Source organism: Bombina bombina, chromosome 3 (assembly GCF_027579735.1).
Source record: "Bombina bombina isolate aBomBom1 chromosome 3, aBomBom1.pri, whole genome shotgun sequence".
Classification (NCBI taxonomy): Eukaryota; Metazoa; Chordata; class Amphibia; order Anura; family Bombinatoridae; genus Bombina; species Bombina bombina.
Genome location: NC_069501.1, coordinates 1,130,166,733 through 1,130,181,765, shown reverse-complemented (window position 1 = coordinate 1,130,181,765; position 15,033 = coordinate 1,130,166,733). Strand labels below are relative to the sequence as shown.

The window sequence follows — 15,033 nt, the reverse complement described above, 5'->3', positions numbered from 1 at the left end:
CCAAAAATAGCCTCCGAGGAAGCAAAAGTGTCAAATTTGGAAAATTTGGAAAAAGTATGAAGCGAAGACCAAGTTGCAGCCTTGCAAATCTGTTCAACAGAGGCCTCATTCTTAAAGGCCCAAGTGGAAGCCACAGCTCTAGTGGAATGAGCTGTAATTCTTTCAGGAGGCTGCTGTCCAGCAGTCTCATAAGCTAAACGAATTATGCTACGAAGCCAAAAAGAGAGAGAGGTAGCAGAAGCTTTTTGACCTCTCCTCTGACCAGAGTAAACGACAAACAGGGAAGACGTTTGTCGAAAATCTTTAGTTGCCTGTAAATAAAATTTAAGGGCACGAACTACATCCAGATTGTGCAAAAGACGTTCCTTCCTCGAAGAAGGATTTGGGCACAAGGATGGAACAACAATCTCCTGATTGATATTCCTGTTAGTGACTACCTTAGGTAAGAACCCAGGTTTAGTACGCAGAACTACCTTATCCGAGTGAAAAATCAAATAAGGAGAATCACAATGTAAGGCTGATAACTCAGAGACTCTTCGAGCCGAGGAAATAGCCATTAAAAATAGAACTTTCCAAGATAACAACTTTATAACAATGGAATGAAGGGGTTCAAACGGAACACCCTGTAAAACGTTAAGAACAAGGTTTAAACTCCATGGTGGAGCCACAGCTTTAAACACAGGTTTAATCCTGGCCAAAGCCTGACAAAAAGCCTGAACGTCTGGAACTTCTGACAGACGCTTGTGTAACAGAATGGACAGAGCTGAGATCTGTCCCTTTAAGGAACTAGCGGATAACCCCTTTTCTAAACCTTCTTGTAGAAAAGACAATATCCTAGGAATCCTAACCTTACTCCAAGAGTAACCTTTGGATTCGCACCAATATAGGTATTTACGCCATATTTTATGGTAAATCTTTCTGGTAACAGGCTTCCTAGCCTGTATTAAGGTATCAATAACTGACTCAGAAAAACCACGCTTTGATAAGATCAAGCGTTCAATTTCCAAGCAGTCAGCTTCAGAGAAGTTAGATTTTGATGTTTGAAAGGACCCTGAATCAGAAGGTCCTGTTTCAGAGGTAACGACCAAGGTGGACAGAATGACATGTCCACCAGATCTGTATACCAAGTCCTGCGTGGCCATGCAGGCGCTATTAGAATCACTGATGCTTTCTCCTGTTTGATTCTGGCAATCAATCGAGGAAGCATCGGGAAAGGTGGAAACACATAAGCCATCCTGAAGGTCCATGGTGCTGTCAAGGCATCTATCAGGACCGCTCCCGGATCCCTGGATCTGGACCCGTAGCGCGGAAGCTTGGCGTTCTGTCGAGACGCCATGAGATCTATCTCTGGTTTGCCCCAACGTCGAAGTATTTGGGCAAAGACCTCTGGATGAAGTTCCCACTCCCCCGGATGAAAAGTCTGACGACTTAAGAAATCCGCCTCCCAGTTCTCCACTCCCGGGATGTGGATTGCAGACAGGTGGCAAGAGTGAGACTCTGCCCAGCGAATTATCTTCGATACTTCCATCATTGCTAGGGAGCTTCTTGTCCCTCCCTGATGGTTGATATAAGCTACAGTCGTGATGTTGTCTGACCGGAACCTGATGAACCCCCGAGTTGTTAACTGGGGTCAAGCCAGAAGAGCATTGAGGACTGCTCTCAATTCCAGAATGTTTATTGGAAGAAGACTCTCCTCCTGATTCCATAGTCCCTGAGCCTTCAGAGAATTCCAGACAGCGCCCCAACCTAGTAGGCTGGCGTCTGTTGTTACAATTGACCAGTCTGGCCTGCTGAATGGCATTCCCCTGGCCAGATGTGGCCGATAAAGCCACCCTAGAAGAGAATTTCTGGTCTCTTGATTCAGATTTAGAGTGGGGGACAAATCTGAGTAATCCCCATTCCACTGACTTAGCATGCACAGTTGCAGTGGTCTGAGATGTAGGCGTGCAAAAGGAACTATGTCCATTGCTGCTACCATTAGTCCGATTACCTCCATGCATTGAGCTACTGACGGGTGTTGAATAGAATGAAGGACACGGCATGCACTTTGAAGTTTTGTTAACCTGTCCTCTGTTAGGTAAATCTTCATTTCTACAGAATCTATCAGAGTCCCCAGGAAGGGAACTCTTGTGAGTGGAAAGAGAGAACTTTTCTTTTCGTTCACTTTCCATCCATGCGACCTTAGAAATGCCAGTACTATCTCTGTATGAGATTTGGCAGTTTGAAGGCTTGAAGCTTGTATCAGTATGTCGTCTAAGTACGGAGCTACTGAAATTCCTCGCGGTCTTAGTACCGCCAGAAGAGTGCCCAGAACCTTTGTGAAGATTCTTGGAGCCGTAGCCAGTCCGAATGGAAGAGCTACAAACTGGTAATGCCTGTCTAAAAAGGCAAACCTTAGATACCGGTAATGGCTTTTGTGAATCGGTATGTGAAGGTAAGCATCCTTTAAATCCACTGTGGTCATGTACTGACCCTCTTGGATCATGGGCAAAAATGTTCGAATAGTTTCCATCTTGAACGATGGAACTCTTAGGAATTTGTTTAGGATCTTTAAATCCAAGATTGGCCTGAAGGTTCCCTCTTTTTTGGGAACTACAAACAGATTTGAGTAAAACCCTTGTCCTAGTTCCAACCGCGGAACTGGATGGATCACTCCCATTAATAAAAGATCTTGTACGCGGCGTAGAAACGCTTCCTTCTTTGTTAGGTTTGTTGACAACCTTGACAGATGAAATCTCCCTCTTGGGGGAGAGGATTTGAAGTCCAGAAGGTATCCCTGAGATATGATCTCTAACGCCCAGGGATCCTGAACATCTCTTGCCCAAGCCTGGGCGAAGAGGGAAAGTCTACCCCCCACTAGATCCGGTCCCGGATCGGGGGCCCTCAATTCATGCTGTCTTAGGGGCAGCAGCAGGTTTTCTGGCCTGTTTGCCCCTGTTCCAGGACTGGTTAGGTTTCCAGCCTTGTCTGTAGCGAGCAACAGCTCCTTCCTGCTTTGGTGCAGAGGAAGTTGATGCTGCTCCTGCTTTGAAATTACGAAAGGAACGAAAATTGGACTGTCTAGCCTTGGCTTTGGCCTTGTCCTGAGGCAGGGCATGACCTTTACCTCCTGTAATGTCAGCAATAATCTCTTTCAAGCCGGGCCCGAATAAGGTCTGCCCTTTGAAAGGAATATTAAGCAATTTAGATTTAGACGTAACATCAGCTGACCAGGATTTCAGCCACAGAGCTCTGCGTGCCTGAATGGCGAATCCTGAATTTTTAGCCGCAAGTTTAGTTAAATGTACTACGGCATCTGAAATAAATGGATTAGCTAACTTAAGGAATTTAAGTTTGTGTGTGATGTCATCTAGTGTGGATGATTGAAGTGTCTCTTCCAGAGACTCAAACCAAAATGCTGCTGCAGCCGTGACAGGCGCAATACATGCAAGAGGTTGCAATATAAACCCTTGTTGAACAAACATTTTCTTAAGGTAACCCTCTAATTTTTTATCCATTGGATCTGAAAAAGCACAGCTATCCTCCACTGGGATAGTGGTACGCTTAGCTAAAGTAGAAACTGCTCCCTCCACCTTAGGGACCATTTGCCATAAGTCCCGTGTGGCGGCGTCTATTGGAAACATCTTTCTGAATATAGGAGGGGGTGAGAAAGGCACACCGGGTCTATCCCACTCCTTAGTAACAATGTCAGTAAGTCTCTTAGGTATAGGAAAAACGTCAGTACTCGTCGGTACCGCAAAATATTTATCCAACCTACACATTTTCTCTGGGATTGCAACAGTGTTACAATCATTCAGAGCCGCTAATACCTCCCCTAGTAACACACGGAGGTTCTCAAGCTTAAATTTAAAATTTGAAATGTCTGAGTCCAGTTTATTTGGATCAGAACCGTCACCCACAGAATGAAGCTCTCCGTCTTCACGTTCTGCAAACTGTGACGCAGTATCAGACATGGCCCTTGCATTATCAGCGCACTCTGTTCTCACCCCAGAGTGATCACGTTTACCTCTTAGTTCTGGTAGTTTAGCCAAAACTTCAGTCATAACAGTAGCCATATCTTGTAATGTGATTTGTAATGGCCGCCCAGATGTACTCGGCGCTACAATATCACGCACCTCCTGAGCGGGAGATGCAGGTACTGACACGTGAGGCGAGTTAGTCGGCATAACTCTCCCCTCGTTGTTTGGTGAAATATGTTCAATTTGTACAGATTGACTGTTTTTTAAAATAGCATCAATACATTTAGTACATAAATTTCTATTGGGCTCCACTTTGGCATTAACACATATAGCACAGAGATATTCCTCTGAATCAGACATGTTTAACACACTAGCAAATAAACAGCAACTTGAAAATACTTTTCAAAGTAATTTACAAATAATATGAAAACGAACTGTGCCTTTAAGAAGCACAGAAAAAAATTATAACAGTTAAAATAATTAAGTTATAGCATCAATCTTTGTCAGAATATACAGTTTTAGCAAAGGATTGTTCCCCTCAGCAATTAAACAACACAACTTTAGCAAAGGTTTAATCCCATTAGCAAAGATAACAATTTCTGAAAGCAGGAAATAAATTACAGAATAAACGTTTTTATCTCAGTCAAACTATAATTCTCACAGCTCTGCTGACTGAAATATTTGATGCATAGTAAAAGCGCCCCTCCCCCACACACACAGCAGTGAGGGAGAACAGAAACTGACAGAAAAAACAGATTTAAGCAACTGCCAAGTGGAAAAATAGTGCCCAAACATTTATTCACTCAGTACCTCAGTAAATGAAAATGATTTTACATTCCAGCAAAAACATTAAACATAATCTCTAGTTATTAAACAGCTTTATGTCTTTCTTACAGTGTAATTCTAGTGAATTACCATTCTCCCAGAATACTGAAGTGTAAAGTATACATACATGACATTATATCGGTATGGCAGGATTTTCTCATCAATTCCATTGTCAGAAAATAAAAACTGCTACATACCTCTATGCAGATTCATCTGCCCGCTGTCCCCTGATCTGAAGTTTACCTCACTCCTCAGATGGCCGAGAAACAGCAATATGATCTTAACTACTCCGGCTAAAATCATAGCAAAACTCTGGTAGATTCTTCCTCAAACTCTGCCAGAGAGGTAATAACACACTCCGGTGTTATTTTAAAATAACAAACTTTTGATTGAAGATATAAAACTAAGTATAATCACCATAGTCCTCTCACACGACCTATCTAGTTGCTGGGTGCAAGAGAATGACTGGGGGTGACGTAGAGGGGAGGAGCTATATAGCAACTCTGCTGGGTGAATCCTCTTGCACTTCCTGTAGGGGAGCAGATAATATCCCACAAGTAATGATGACCCGTGGACTGATCACACTTAACAGAAGAAAGTACATTTTCTAGATTTTTTTATCCTGCCTTGAAATGGACAATCTAACACGTTACTAAACTTAAAACATGTTCTTTTAAATATATTATACTTGTGTGAGTATCTCTAACTCTATAAACATCTAGAACCAAGCTATCCCTAAATGGGGCAGGCAATGCAGAATTACTGTACTCTCTAAAAGTAATATCAGCAGTTATTCTTTATGAAATGAACACATTTAAATAAAACATGTATCCTACCCTTTAGAAAAGAATGTGCTTTTGGCAGCACACAACATATAAAGAACTTTGCACTATAATTTTTAAAAAGTGTAATTATGCATAAATCCTACTTTCTGTTGGCTCTTTTATGATTTGGAAGGTTATAAACAGGGTACATTAATTGAATCTCTTCTCACGGGACTGCATTAATATCCAAGCCTGATCCACATATGCCCTGGACAGCCCAAATGAGAACAGACCAGACAATTGGGTTAACCCGTTCAAGCATGTTACATAGTTTTTTTAACTCTGAAAACACAATGTTAATTTGAACTCTCCTATGGTTAATTTTCTTTCCATTTGTCAGAATAATGAAGCACTGATCTTTTCTCTGCAATATGTAAAATGCTATCTCCTACAGTACTGAAGGAGTTAAACAAGACTAATTCCAGCTCTTAACAAGTCATTCTTGCCACTCCAAACTCCAAGCTAACAACAGAAGGTTCAGCTTTGGACAGCTCCTCTGTATACTCTGTGTAGCGGTTGTCTGTCGTGTTGGTGCTCTCTACAGTTCGATTGACATCATTCTCCTTGAGAACAGTGCTCTCTTTCTGAAAAGAAGTAGAATTATTGAGCTTGGGAGACACTGGAGAACTGAGGACAACGGAGTCATTGCTGGCAAACTCTTCTTTCTTTAGATTCCTGATTTTCTATAAAAGCGTAGGGAGACAAAATCATATGGCTGATTAAACCATTGTGAAAATGTATATGAGTAACTTAAGAATAGGACTTTTTTTAATATACGTATGTTAGCAAAAAAACTAAATTTATGCTTACCAGATAAATTCCTTTCTTTCCTGGCAGGGAGATTCCACAACTTCATTCATTACTGTTGGGAAATACAACATCTGGACACCAGGAGGAGGCAAAGACACCCCAGCCAAAGGCTTAAATATCCCTCCCACTTCCCCTATCCTCCCAGTCATTCCGCCGAGGGAACAAGGAAAAGTAGGAAAAAAACATCAGGGTAACAAGGTGCCAAAAGAAATTATAAAAAGGGAGCCGCCGAAACAAAAATATCTTATGGGTGGGGTCGTGGACTCTCCCTGCCAGGAAAGAAGGGAATTTATCTTCTAAGTATAAATTTTGTTTTCTTTCCATAAGGCAGGGAGAGTACACGCCATCATTCCTTACTGTTGGGAAAACCATACCAAAATTCCAGAGGACACTGAAGGAATAACGGGAAGGAACAAAAAGGAGGTGGACCCTAATCTGAGGGCACCACAGCCTGCAAAACCTTTCTTCCGAAAGCTGCTTCAGCTGAAGCAAAGACATCAAACTTGTAAAAATTAGAAAATGTATGTAAGGAGGACCAGGTAGCCGCCTTACAAATCTGATCCATAGAGGCTTCGTTCTTAAAGGCCCAGGAAGAAGCTACTGCTCTAGTGGAATGAGTCGTAATCCTCTCAGAAGGCTGTTGTCCCGCTGTCTCATAAGCTAGGCGGATGACACTCAACCAGAAAGACAGGGAAGACATAGTGGCCTTCTGACCCCTACATTTACCTGCATAGCTGACAAGCAAAGATGAAGATTGTCTGAACTCCTTAATAGCCTAAAGATAAAACTTCAAGGCACGAACCACATCTAAATTGTGGAGCAAACATTCCTTCGCCGAGGAAGGATTGGGACACAAGGAAGAAAAAACAATCTCCTGATTAATGTTACGATCTGACACCATCTTAGGAAGAAAAACTAACCTTAGTACATAACAACGCCTTATCAGCGTGAAAAACAAGGTAAGGGGGGGGGTCACATTGCAAGGCAGAAAGACTCTGTGAGCAGAGGCAATAGCCAACAGAAACGGAACCTTCCAGGATAACAGTTTAATGTCAACATTATGCATTCGCTCAAACGGAGCCTGCTGCAACACACGAAGAACAAGGTTTAGACTCCAAACACAGGTCTGATCCTAGTCGGGGACTCAACAAAGGACTGTGTGATGAGAAGAGGGCGCTATACAGCGAAAACAGAGATACAGTAAAAAAACTTATTGAGAGATCATAAATGTCATAAATCAGTTTAAATTTAATCTAATAAAACACATGTAAATACTCTAAAACAATTGTAAAAATACAAGATAGTGGTATACCATAAATGGTAATATGAATGTTAAAAAAGGGTTAGACGTCTCCCTATAGGATAGAATCATAAAGTTAAAATCACATATATTGTAAAGGCATAAGTAAAACTTCCTGAGATCGATCCAAACTGGTAATCCACCTATGTCATATAAGTGACAAGCAGTCAATTAGTGTGCCATCTTGACAAAGCCCTAAGGAATTGGGGGAAACGCGTTGATTGAATGCTGTGGAGACACAAAAGGAAACACTAAACTGCATGTATTGTCAAAGTTTTCAAAATACGCTTTTTGACCAATGAAAAGATGACCCCAGGTCAGGTGACCGCTATCGAAAGTAACCGTTAAGACAAGTGGAACGCTACACTGAGGAAGCAGGGAATCTCACCAGGTTCACACAAGGTGTGGATACGGCTTGGGAGACGTGACAATGGCTGTTAGTGAGCACCAGGCATACGAAAGTTACCAGGGTCAGGTAATATAAGTGGTTTACTAATATTCATTTGGAATGACTTATTAATTTTAAAGGAGGCAAGATTTACCACATTCTCAAGTGTTATAACTGCTATATAAGCCGCATCTGTGAAAAGGATAAAACATTTTACTATAAAAGTGTGTGGTGGAACACTGATTGACTGTTTGTCACTTATATGGCATAGGTGCATTACCAGTTTGGATGGATCTCAGGAAGTTTTACTTATGTCTGCACAATATATGTGACTTTTTTTTTCTTTCTAAATTTTTATTGAGGTTAATAAGATACAACATACATGTTATTACAAAATATATGGAACTACAAGATAGAAAACATCAAACAAGTATATTGTTGCGTCACATAAATATAGAACAACCCAAATCTCACTTTTTCACATTTTTTCTCTTGCTTTGAAGTATACTTATGTGATTAAGGAAAAAGTGAACACAAGTATACATAACAAATATTCAAGGCATAACGTACAAACTGTAATATTCCGAATTTTAAACTCAACTTATGGGTGGCGCAGATAAATAAACTTAATAGTTGAAGAGTTACTGTTAGGAAAATAAAAAAAATAATTAGGGATGCGGTATAGGCAAGATAAACCGCATAGTTAGTCCTCCCTAACTAGGGGGCATATTATAAGTGGTGGTGGGGGGGGGGGGAGGTGGTTATTTAGGTGCGTTAAATAGCATGAAGAGTCATGCATCTTTCCAAAAAATAACAAAAAAAAACTGAATGACTAATTGCGACATGGCTCTAAAAGAAAAAAAACTATATAGACAGGCTGCAACATTACAAATCGACCTATCCATATATGACCTCTCTTATCTATATGAGTTGCTAGAGGGGAAGACTAAGTTCCAAACCATTTGTATAAACTTGATTTGTGTAGCTCGGTTAGGGTATTATGTATAGGGCAATGTGATGGTCTAGTAATAAATGGGTAGTTTAATTTGATGACTTTAGTACTAATATAAGCTATGGGATATGTATTGTGCTATTAACCATATAGCACTCTATTAGGCTGCCAGTCTAAAGGTGTAAGCCTGTAGGCACTGCCTCGATCAAATGGAACACTCAGGTGTCCTCTAGCTATATATGATTGTTAGAGGCTGTTAGGACAGATAGTAATTAAGGCTAAGAATCGCTCAGTGGTTGCGGTCGATAAGTTATACCAAGTAGACATATACTGTAGATCCCATGGTGCTTAAGGCTGACATCAATGTCAGTTACAATATTCTAGAGCCGCTTTAATTAAAACAGCGGAAATAGGGGGTCTGTAGTCCTAAAACCTCTGCAATTTGTTAAGAACAAATTTAATGAAGAACCAGAATGCGACCCTGAGGGCATTGCAATAGATCAAGGTTTGTAACCCACGATTCATGAATAGTTAGACCTCGTCGCTCGGGCATGGGCCCTATACCCTGCGACCGGTGGGCCAGCTATGTTAGCGAGTACATAGGTTCTAAAAGGGAAATGTGTTTTATCTTTAATCCGCAGACCTGGCATTTCCAGGCTCTCAACAATATTATAGAATAAACCCATAACTATATGAATGTTTAGATGTTCTCCCTATAAATGTGTAGAAGGAAAAATTGGTGTACAGTAGTAAGGGGCTGCACCCGCACAGCTCTTAATGCTTGGTAGGGACATTGCAAAGAAGTACTAGAAGCAGGTTATATAGAGTGCCAATAAAAAATACATGGATCTAATGTTATTGCCAGACCCTCAGTCTAAAAGTATATACACTCATGGTTCTCCTGGGAATTAAAGGACATTCTGCTATATATTGTTTAAAAGAGCTTCTAAAATTTGTTGTCCACATGTGGAAAGCTCATTAGAAACATACATGGGGACAAAACCCTGGTGAAGTAGTTTGCAGTAAAAAGTAGCAGATAGCCCAAGAGAGGCGATAGTATATTCAACATCGGAGTCAGCGGCATCTAATAGCAAATTAAAAAGTGTATCAAGGTATGGAGATGTACTATGGTGCCTAGGCTTGTGTGCTATTAATCGTGTAAAAAGCTGGTTAATTATTAGTATAATGAAAGTGTCCAATCAGTGTGCAAATCTTTAAGTTATAAAACTGGTCTATATGATGAAGTATTGAACTTCTGGTGAGAGTGCTATTGTTTTGTGGCTAAATACCCTGTAAACCAAAGCAAAATATCGAGTTTACCAAAATGAGCTATGAACAGAATTAAAAGATGCATTTCTTCAGAATAATCTAACCTCTTCGCTAGTAGGCCTTAAATTCCTAGAGCAGGGTTGTATATGAATTGGGTTATTAAAATCAAAACATCAAACAAGCATAAACCGTTAAATATATGTGTCCATGTCCAAGTGTGGGTTGCCATTAGAACTAAAAACTCAGCAGGTGGGTAACCAAAAAGGCGTCCTCCCTAGGATTATCAAATCTAGCCCATACCAGATGTCACAGGCCCAAAAATTTGAGAGTTAAAGATAACATTACAGCCAACCTGAGAAATCAACAGTCCAGCTGCACAAAACTTACGGAGTCTCCCATCCTCTCAATGATACCGTTGCATTTATTGTTGCTTCTAGGGAGGTGTCGGTTGTAATCCAGTGATTAAATAGTAGAACCACTGATAGAGAGTCCAGTCCCATCACAGGTCTATCCAATGCCGCGCCTGGAGTCAGCCTGTCTAAAGAGTAGTGAGGGAGAGTAATGCATTAGATATCGGAATAGTAAATGTCCAACCTCGCTCCAGCTTTGCATTGCAAAACTTCTGTTGTCAGGAGAATCCTGTATGTAGTGATCTGCTTTTACGCTCGCATAGTTTATGACACTGGCTGTGGCTTGCTCCAACTGTTCCCCAAGCGGGTGAGCGGGTGTACAAACATAGGAGGACGGCAGACCACGGAGCGCTACACATGGTGACTCTGAAGCGCTATCCTTCATGCCTAAAGACGTCTTCACGGATTCCTTTAACGCTACTCCCTGATTACAGTCAAGACTCTCTGGGGCAATCTCAAACATCCCGGTTGAGGCTGAATCTGTGCCTACCGGGTCTTGAATAGGAGAGCAAAATGCTTCTTCTATAGATTCCAGGAGTCTCACGTGGTGCGTATCCAGTAAGTCAGCCAATGCAGTGAAAAATGTGGAAGGCTCCATCGTCTACCAGATACTTGGTAGTTTTGAACACGATGAGTGTAGCTTCAAGCCCTGTAGAATTATTAGAACCAGGACAACACGGTCAGTGCTTGGAAGTGCTGTGGCGTAGTTAGAAACCACCGTTGCATGTTTTCAGTCCTGTGAAGTTCAGGTGATAAGCAGATCACTGGGCTACAGCCAAAAAATATTTATACAATTGGTATCTCCGTATAGTTTTTTGCTGAACTTTCAACATAATTATACTCTAAGGTTATATGCTTTAGGCTCTTTTTTGGAAATCCTTGTGCAGAGTTTTTCTCTTAAGCGGCCATCTGTCGGCACTTGGCTCTGCCCCAATATATGTGATTTTAACTTTATGAATCTATCCTATGGGGAGACGTCTCACCCTTTTTTAACATTCCTATTACCATTTACGGTATACCGCTATCTTGTATTTTTACAATTGTTTTAGAGTATTTAGATGTGTTTTATTAGATTAAATTTAAACTGATTTATGACATTTATGATCTCTCAAGTTTTATTACTGTATCTCTGTGTTTGCTGTATAGCGCCCTCTTTTGAGGTATTGAGGAGCTTATTTTGAAGAGTGGCTGTAACACCCCCAGAGCCTACCTTATTTTTCACTTCTTAACAAAGGACTGCACACCAGGACGCTCAGCTAATCTCTTGTGCAGCAACACCGACAGGGCCGGTATCTGTCCCTTAAGGGAATTAGCAGATAGACCCTTCTCCAGTCCATCTTGGAAAAAAGATACAATTCTGGCAACCTTAACCTTATGCCAAGAAAAGCCATGCTCTTCACACCAGTGCAGATAAGTCTGTCACACCTTATGGTAGATGCGTTGAGTAACTGCCTTACGAGCTTGAATCAAAATGTCAATAACACTCTCAGAGAAACCTCTCTTGGCTAAGACTAAGCGTTCAATCTCCACGAAGTCAGCCTCAGAGAATCTAGATTTAATGTAGGAAGGGACCATGTAGTAGCAGGTCCCTGTGACAGAGTAACCTCCATAGAGGAGATTAAGACATCCCCACTAGATCCGCGAACCAAGTCCTTTGCGGCCAGGATGGAGCAATCACTGATGCTTGCTCCTGTTTGATCCGAGCCACCACACAGGGGAGAAGAGGTAATGGAGGAAATAGATATCTGAGTCTGAACCTCCAGGAAACTGCTAGAGCATCTATTAGTTCTGCTTGAGGTTAATTTGGCATTTAGATGGGAGGCCATGAGGTCTATCTCCGGCAACCCCCATCTGGAGCATATCTCTGCAAATACTTTGGGGCGGAGAGACCATTTCCCGGGTGAAAAGATTGTCTGCTGAGGAAGTCTGCTTCCCAGTTGTTCACACCCGGAATGTGGATCGCTGAAAGCAAACAGTTGTGGGTCTCCGCCCATTCCAGAATCTAAGAAAACTCTCATCGTTAAGTAACTCCTCGTTCCTCCCTGATGATTCATGTAGGCTACAGAGGTTATATTGTTCGATTGGAATCTGATAAACTGGGACAAACCCAGAAGGGGACAAGCCTTAAGGGCATTGAAGATTGCCCGAAGTTCCAAAATACTGATCGGTAACGTGGACGACTTCTGAGTCCACAGACCGTGTGCCTTCCTGGCACCCCAAAAGGCTCCCCAGCCGAATAGACTTGCGTCCGTAGTCACAATCTCCCGAGACGATCTCATGAAGCACTTGCCTTGGGACAGGTGATCTTGACAGAGCCACCAAGAGAGCGAATCTCTAAACAGGCTATCCAGTATTATCTTTTAGGACAGGTCTGGATGGTCGCCATTCCATTGTCTCAGCATGCATAGTTGTAAGGGTCTGAGATGGAATCTGGCAAAAGGAATGATACACTGGGCCACCGAAGGACTTAGGGAGGCCTGGAGGGCAAGGCAAGCTGATGGATACTGAGTCTATAACTGTACCCAGGAAATTCACCCTGGTATTTGGAGTAAGAGAACTCTTTTCCAAGTTTATCTTTCATCCATGTGACCGAAGAAGATTCCATCCACTTCCATCCGAGTGCTCCCTTGCTAGACGAAAAGATGGTGCCTTTACTAGTGGGATATTCACTCCTGGCCAGCAGGAGGAGGCAAAGAGCACCCCAGCAGAGCTGTTAAGTATCACTTCCCTTACCCATAACCCCCAGTTATTCGGCTGAAGGGAACGGAAAAAGAAGTTAACACAAGGGTATAGCGGTGCCTGAGGTTTATACAAAAAAAAAGGGTAGTCTAAATTTAAAACAAGGGCGGGTCGTGGACTCTCCATGCCTGGAAATAAATACATTTATCAGGTAAGCAATAATTTAGTTTTCGTTCCTATGGCATGGAGAGTCCACTAAATCATTCTAATGACTAGTTGGAACTAATACCCAAGCTAGAGGACACAGAATGAAAGGAAGGGAGAACAAGACAGGAAGACCTAAACAAAAGGCAACACCGCTAAAATAACCCTTCTCCCAAAGAAAATCCTCAGACGAGGCAAAAGAATCAAACTGATAGAATTTGGAAAAAATAGGCAAAGAATTGGCTCCACAGATGCATCATTCTTAGAAGCCCAAGACAGAGAAACGGCCCTAGTGGAATGAGCCGTAATTCCCGCAGGAGGCTGATGTCCAGCTATCTCCTATGCTAATCGAATAATGCTTCTCAACCAGAGAAAAAGAGCAGTAGCAGTGGCCTTCTGACCCTTACGCTTACCAGCAAAACAACAAACAGGGCAGAAGACTAAAATTGTATAGCACACACAACATCCAGATTGTGTAACAGACTTCCTTCTGGGAAGAAAAAATAAGGTAAGGGGAAATACACTGCAAAGCCGAAAGCTCGGAAACTCTGCGAGCAGATGAAAAAGTCAGTAGAAACAAAAGTTTCCACGATAACAACTCAATATCAACTGAAAGCATGGGCTCAAACGGAGCTTTCTGCAAAACCTTAAGAACAAAGTTAAGACTCCAAGGAGGAACAACAGGTTTAAACACATGCCTGATTCTGACCAAGGCCCAAACAAAAGATTGAACATCTGGCAAATCTGGCAGACGTTTATGCAAAAGAATAGACAGTGCAGAAATCTGACCCTTCAGAGTACTGACTGACAAACCTTTCTCCAGGCCCTCCTGAAGAAAAAACAAACCCTCGCCCGACTCCAAGAGAAATTCTTTGATTCACACCAATACAGGTATTTACGCAATACCTCATGATAAATCTTACGAATAACAGGCTCACGAGCCTGAAGCATTGTATCAATGACTTTCTCAGAAAAAAAAACACGTCTAGCAAAGACTAGGTGTTCAATCTCCAAGCAGTCAGCTTCAGAGAATCTAGATTCGGATGGAGGAAGGGACCCTGAAGTAGAAGGTCCTTCCTCGAAGGCAACCTCCAAGGGGAAGAGATGACATCTTCACCAGATCAGCGAATCAGATCCTGTGAACCCACGCCAAAGCTATTGGAATCACAAACGCCCCCTCCTGCCTAATACGAGCAATAACTCAAGGAAGAAGAGCAAACAGGGGGAAACAGGTACGCCAGACAGAAAGTACAAGGCACTGCCAGGGCACCTGTTAGAGCGGCTTGTGGATCTCTAGATCCTGAACCATACTTTGGAAGCTTAGCGTTTAGACAATACGCCACCAGAACCAAATCTGAAACCCCCACCTGAGGGATATCACTGTAAAAAAATCTCTGGGTGGAAAATCCACTC

The 15,033-nt window shown here is 42.0% G+C and overlaps 1 protein-coding gene across 1 annotated transcript in view; it reads right to left on the bottom strand.

The window, feature by feature from the left end:
• Nucleotides 1-5,853: 5,853 nt before the first annotated feature.
• MTMR6 (myotubularin related protein 6) overlaps nucleotides 5,854-15,033 on the bottom strand; it is a 205,516-nt gene continuing 196,336 nt past the window's right edge. The window contains exon 14 of the mRNA XM_053708501.1: nucleotides 5,854-6,291. Within this exon, the coding sequence (XP_053564476.1) occupies nucleotides 6,037-6,291 (255 nt within the window). The 3' untranslated portion in view covers nucleotides 5,854-6,036. The remainder of the gene's footprint in view (nucleotides 6,292-15,033) is intronic.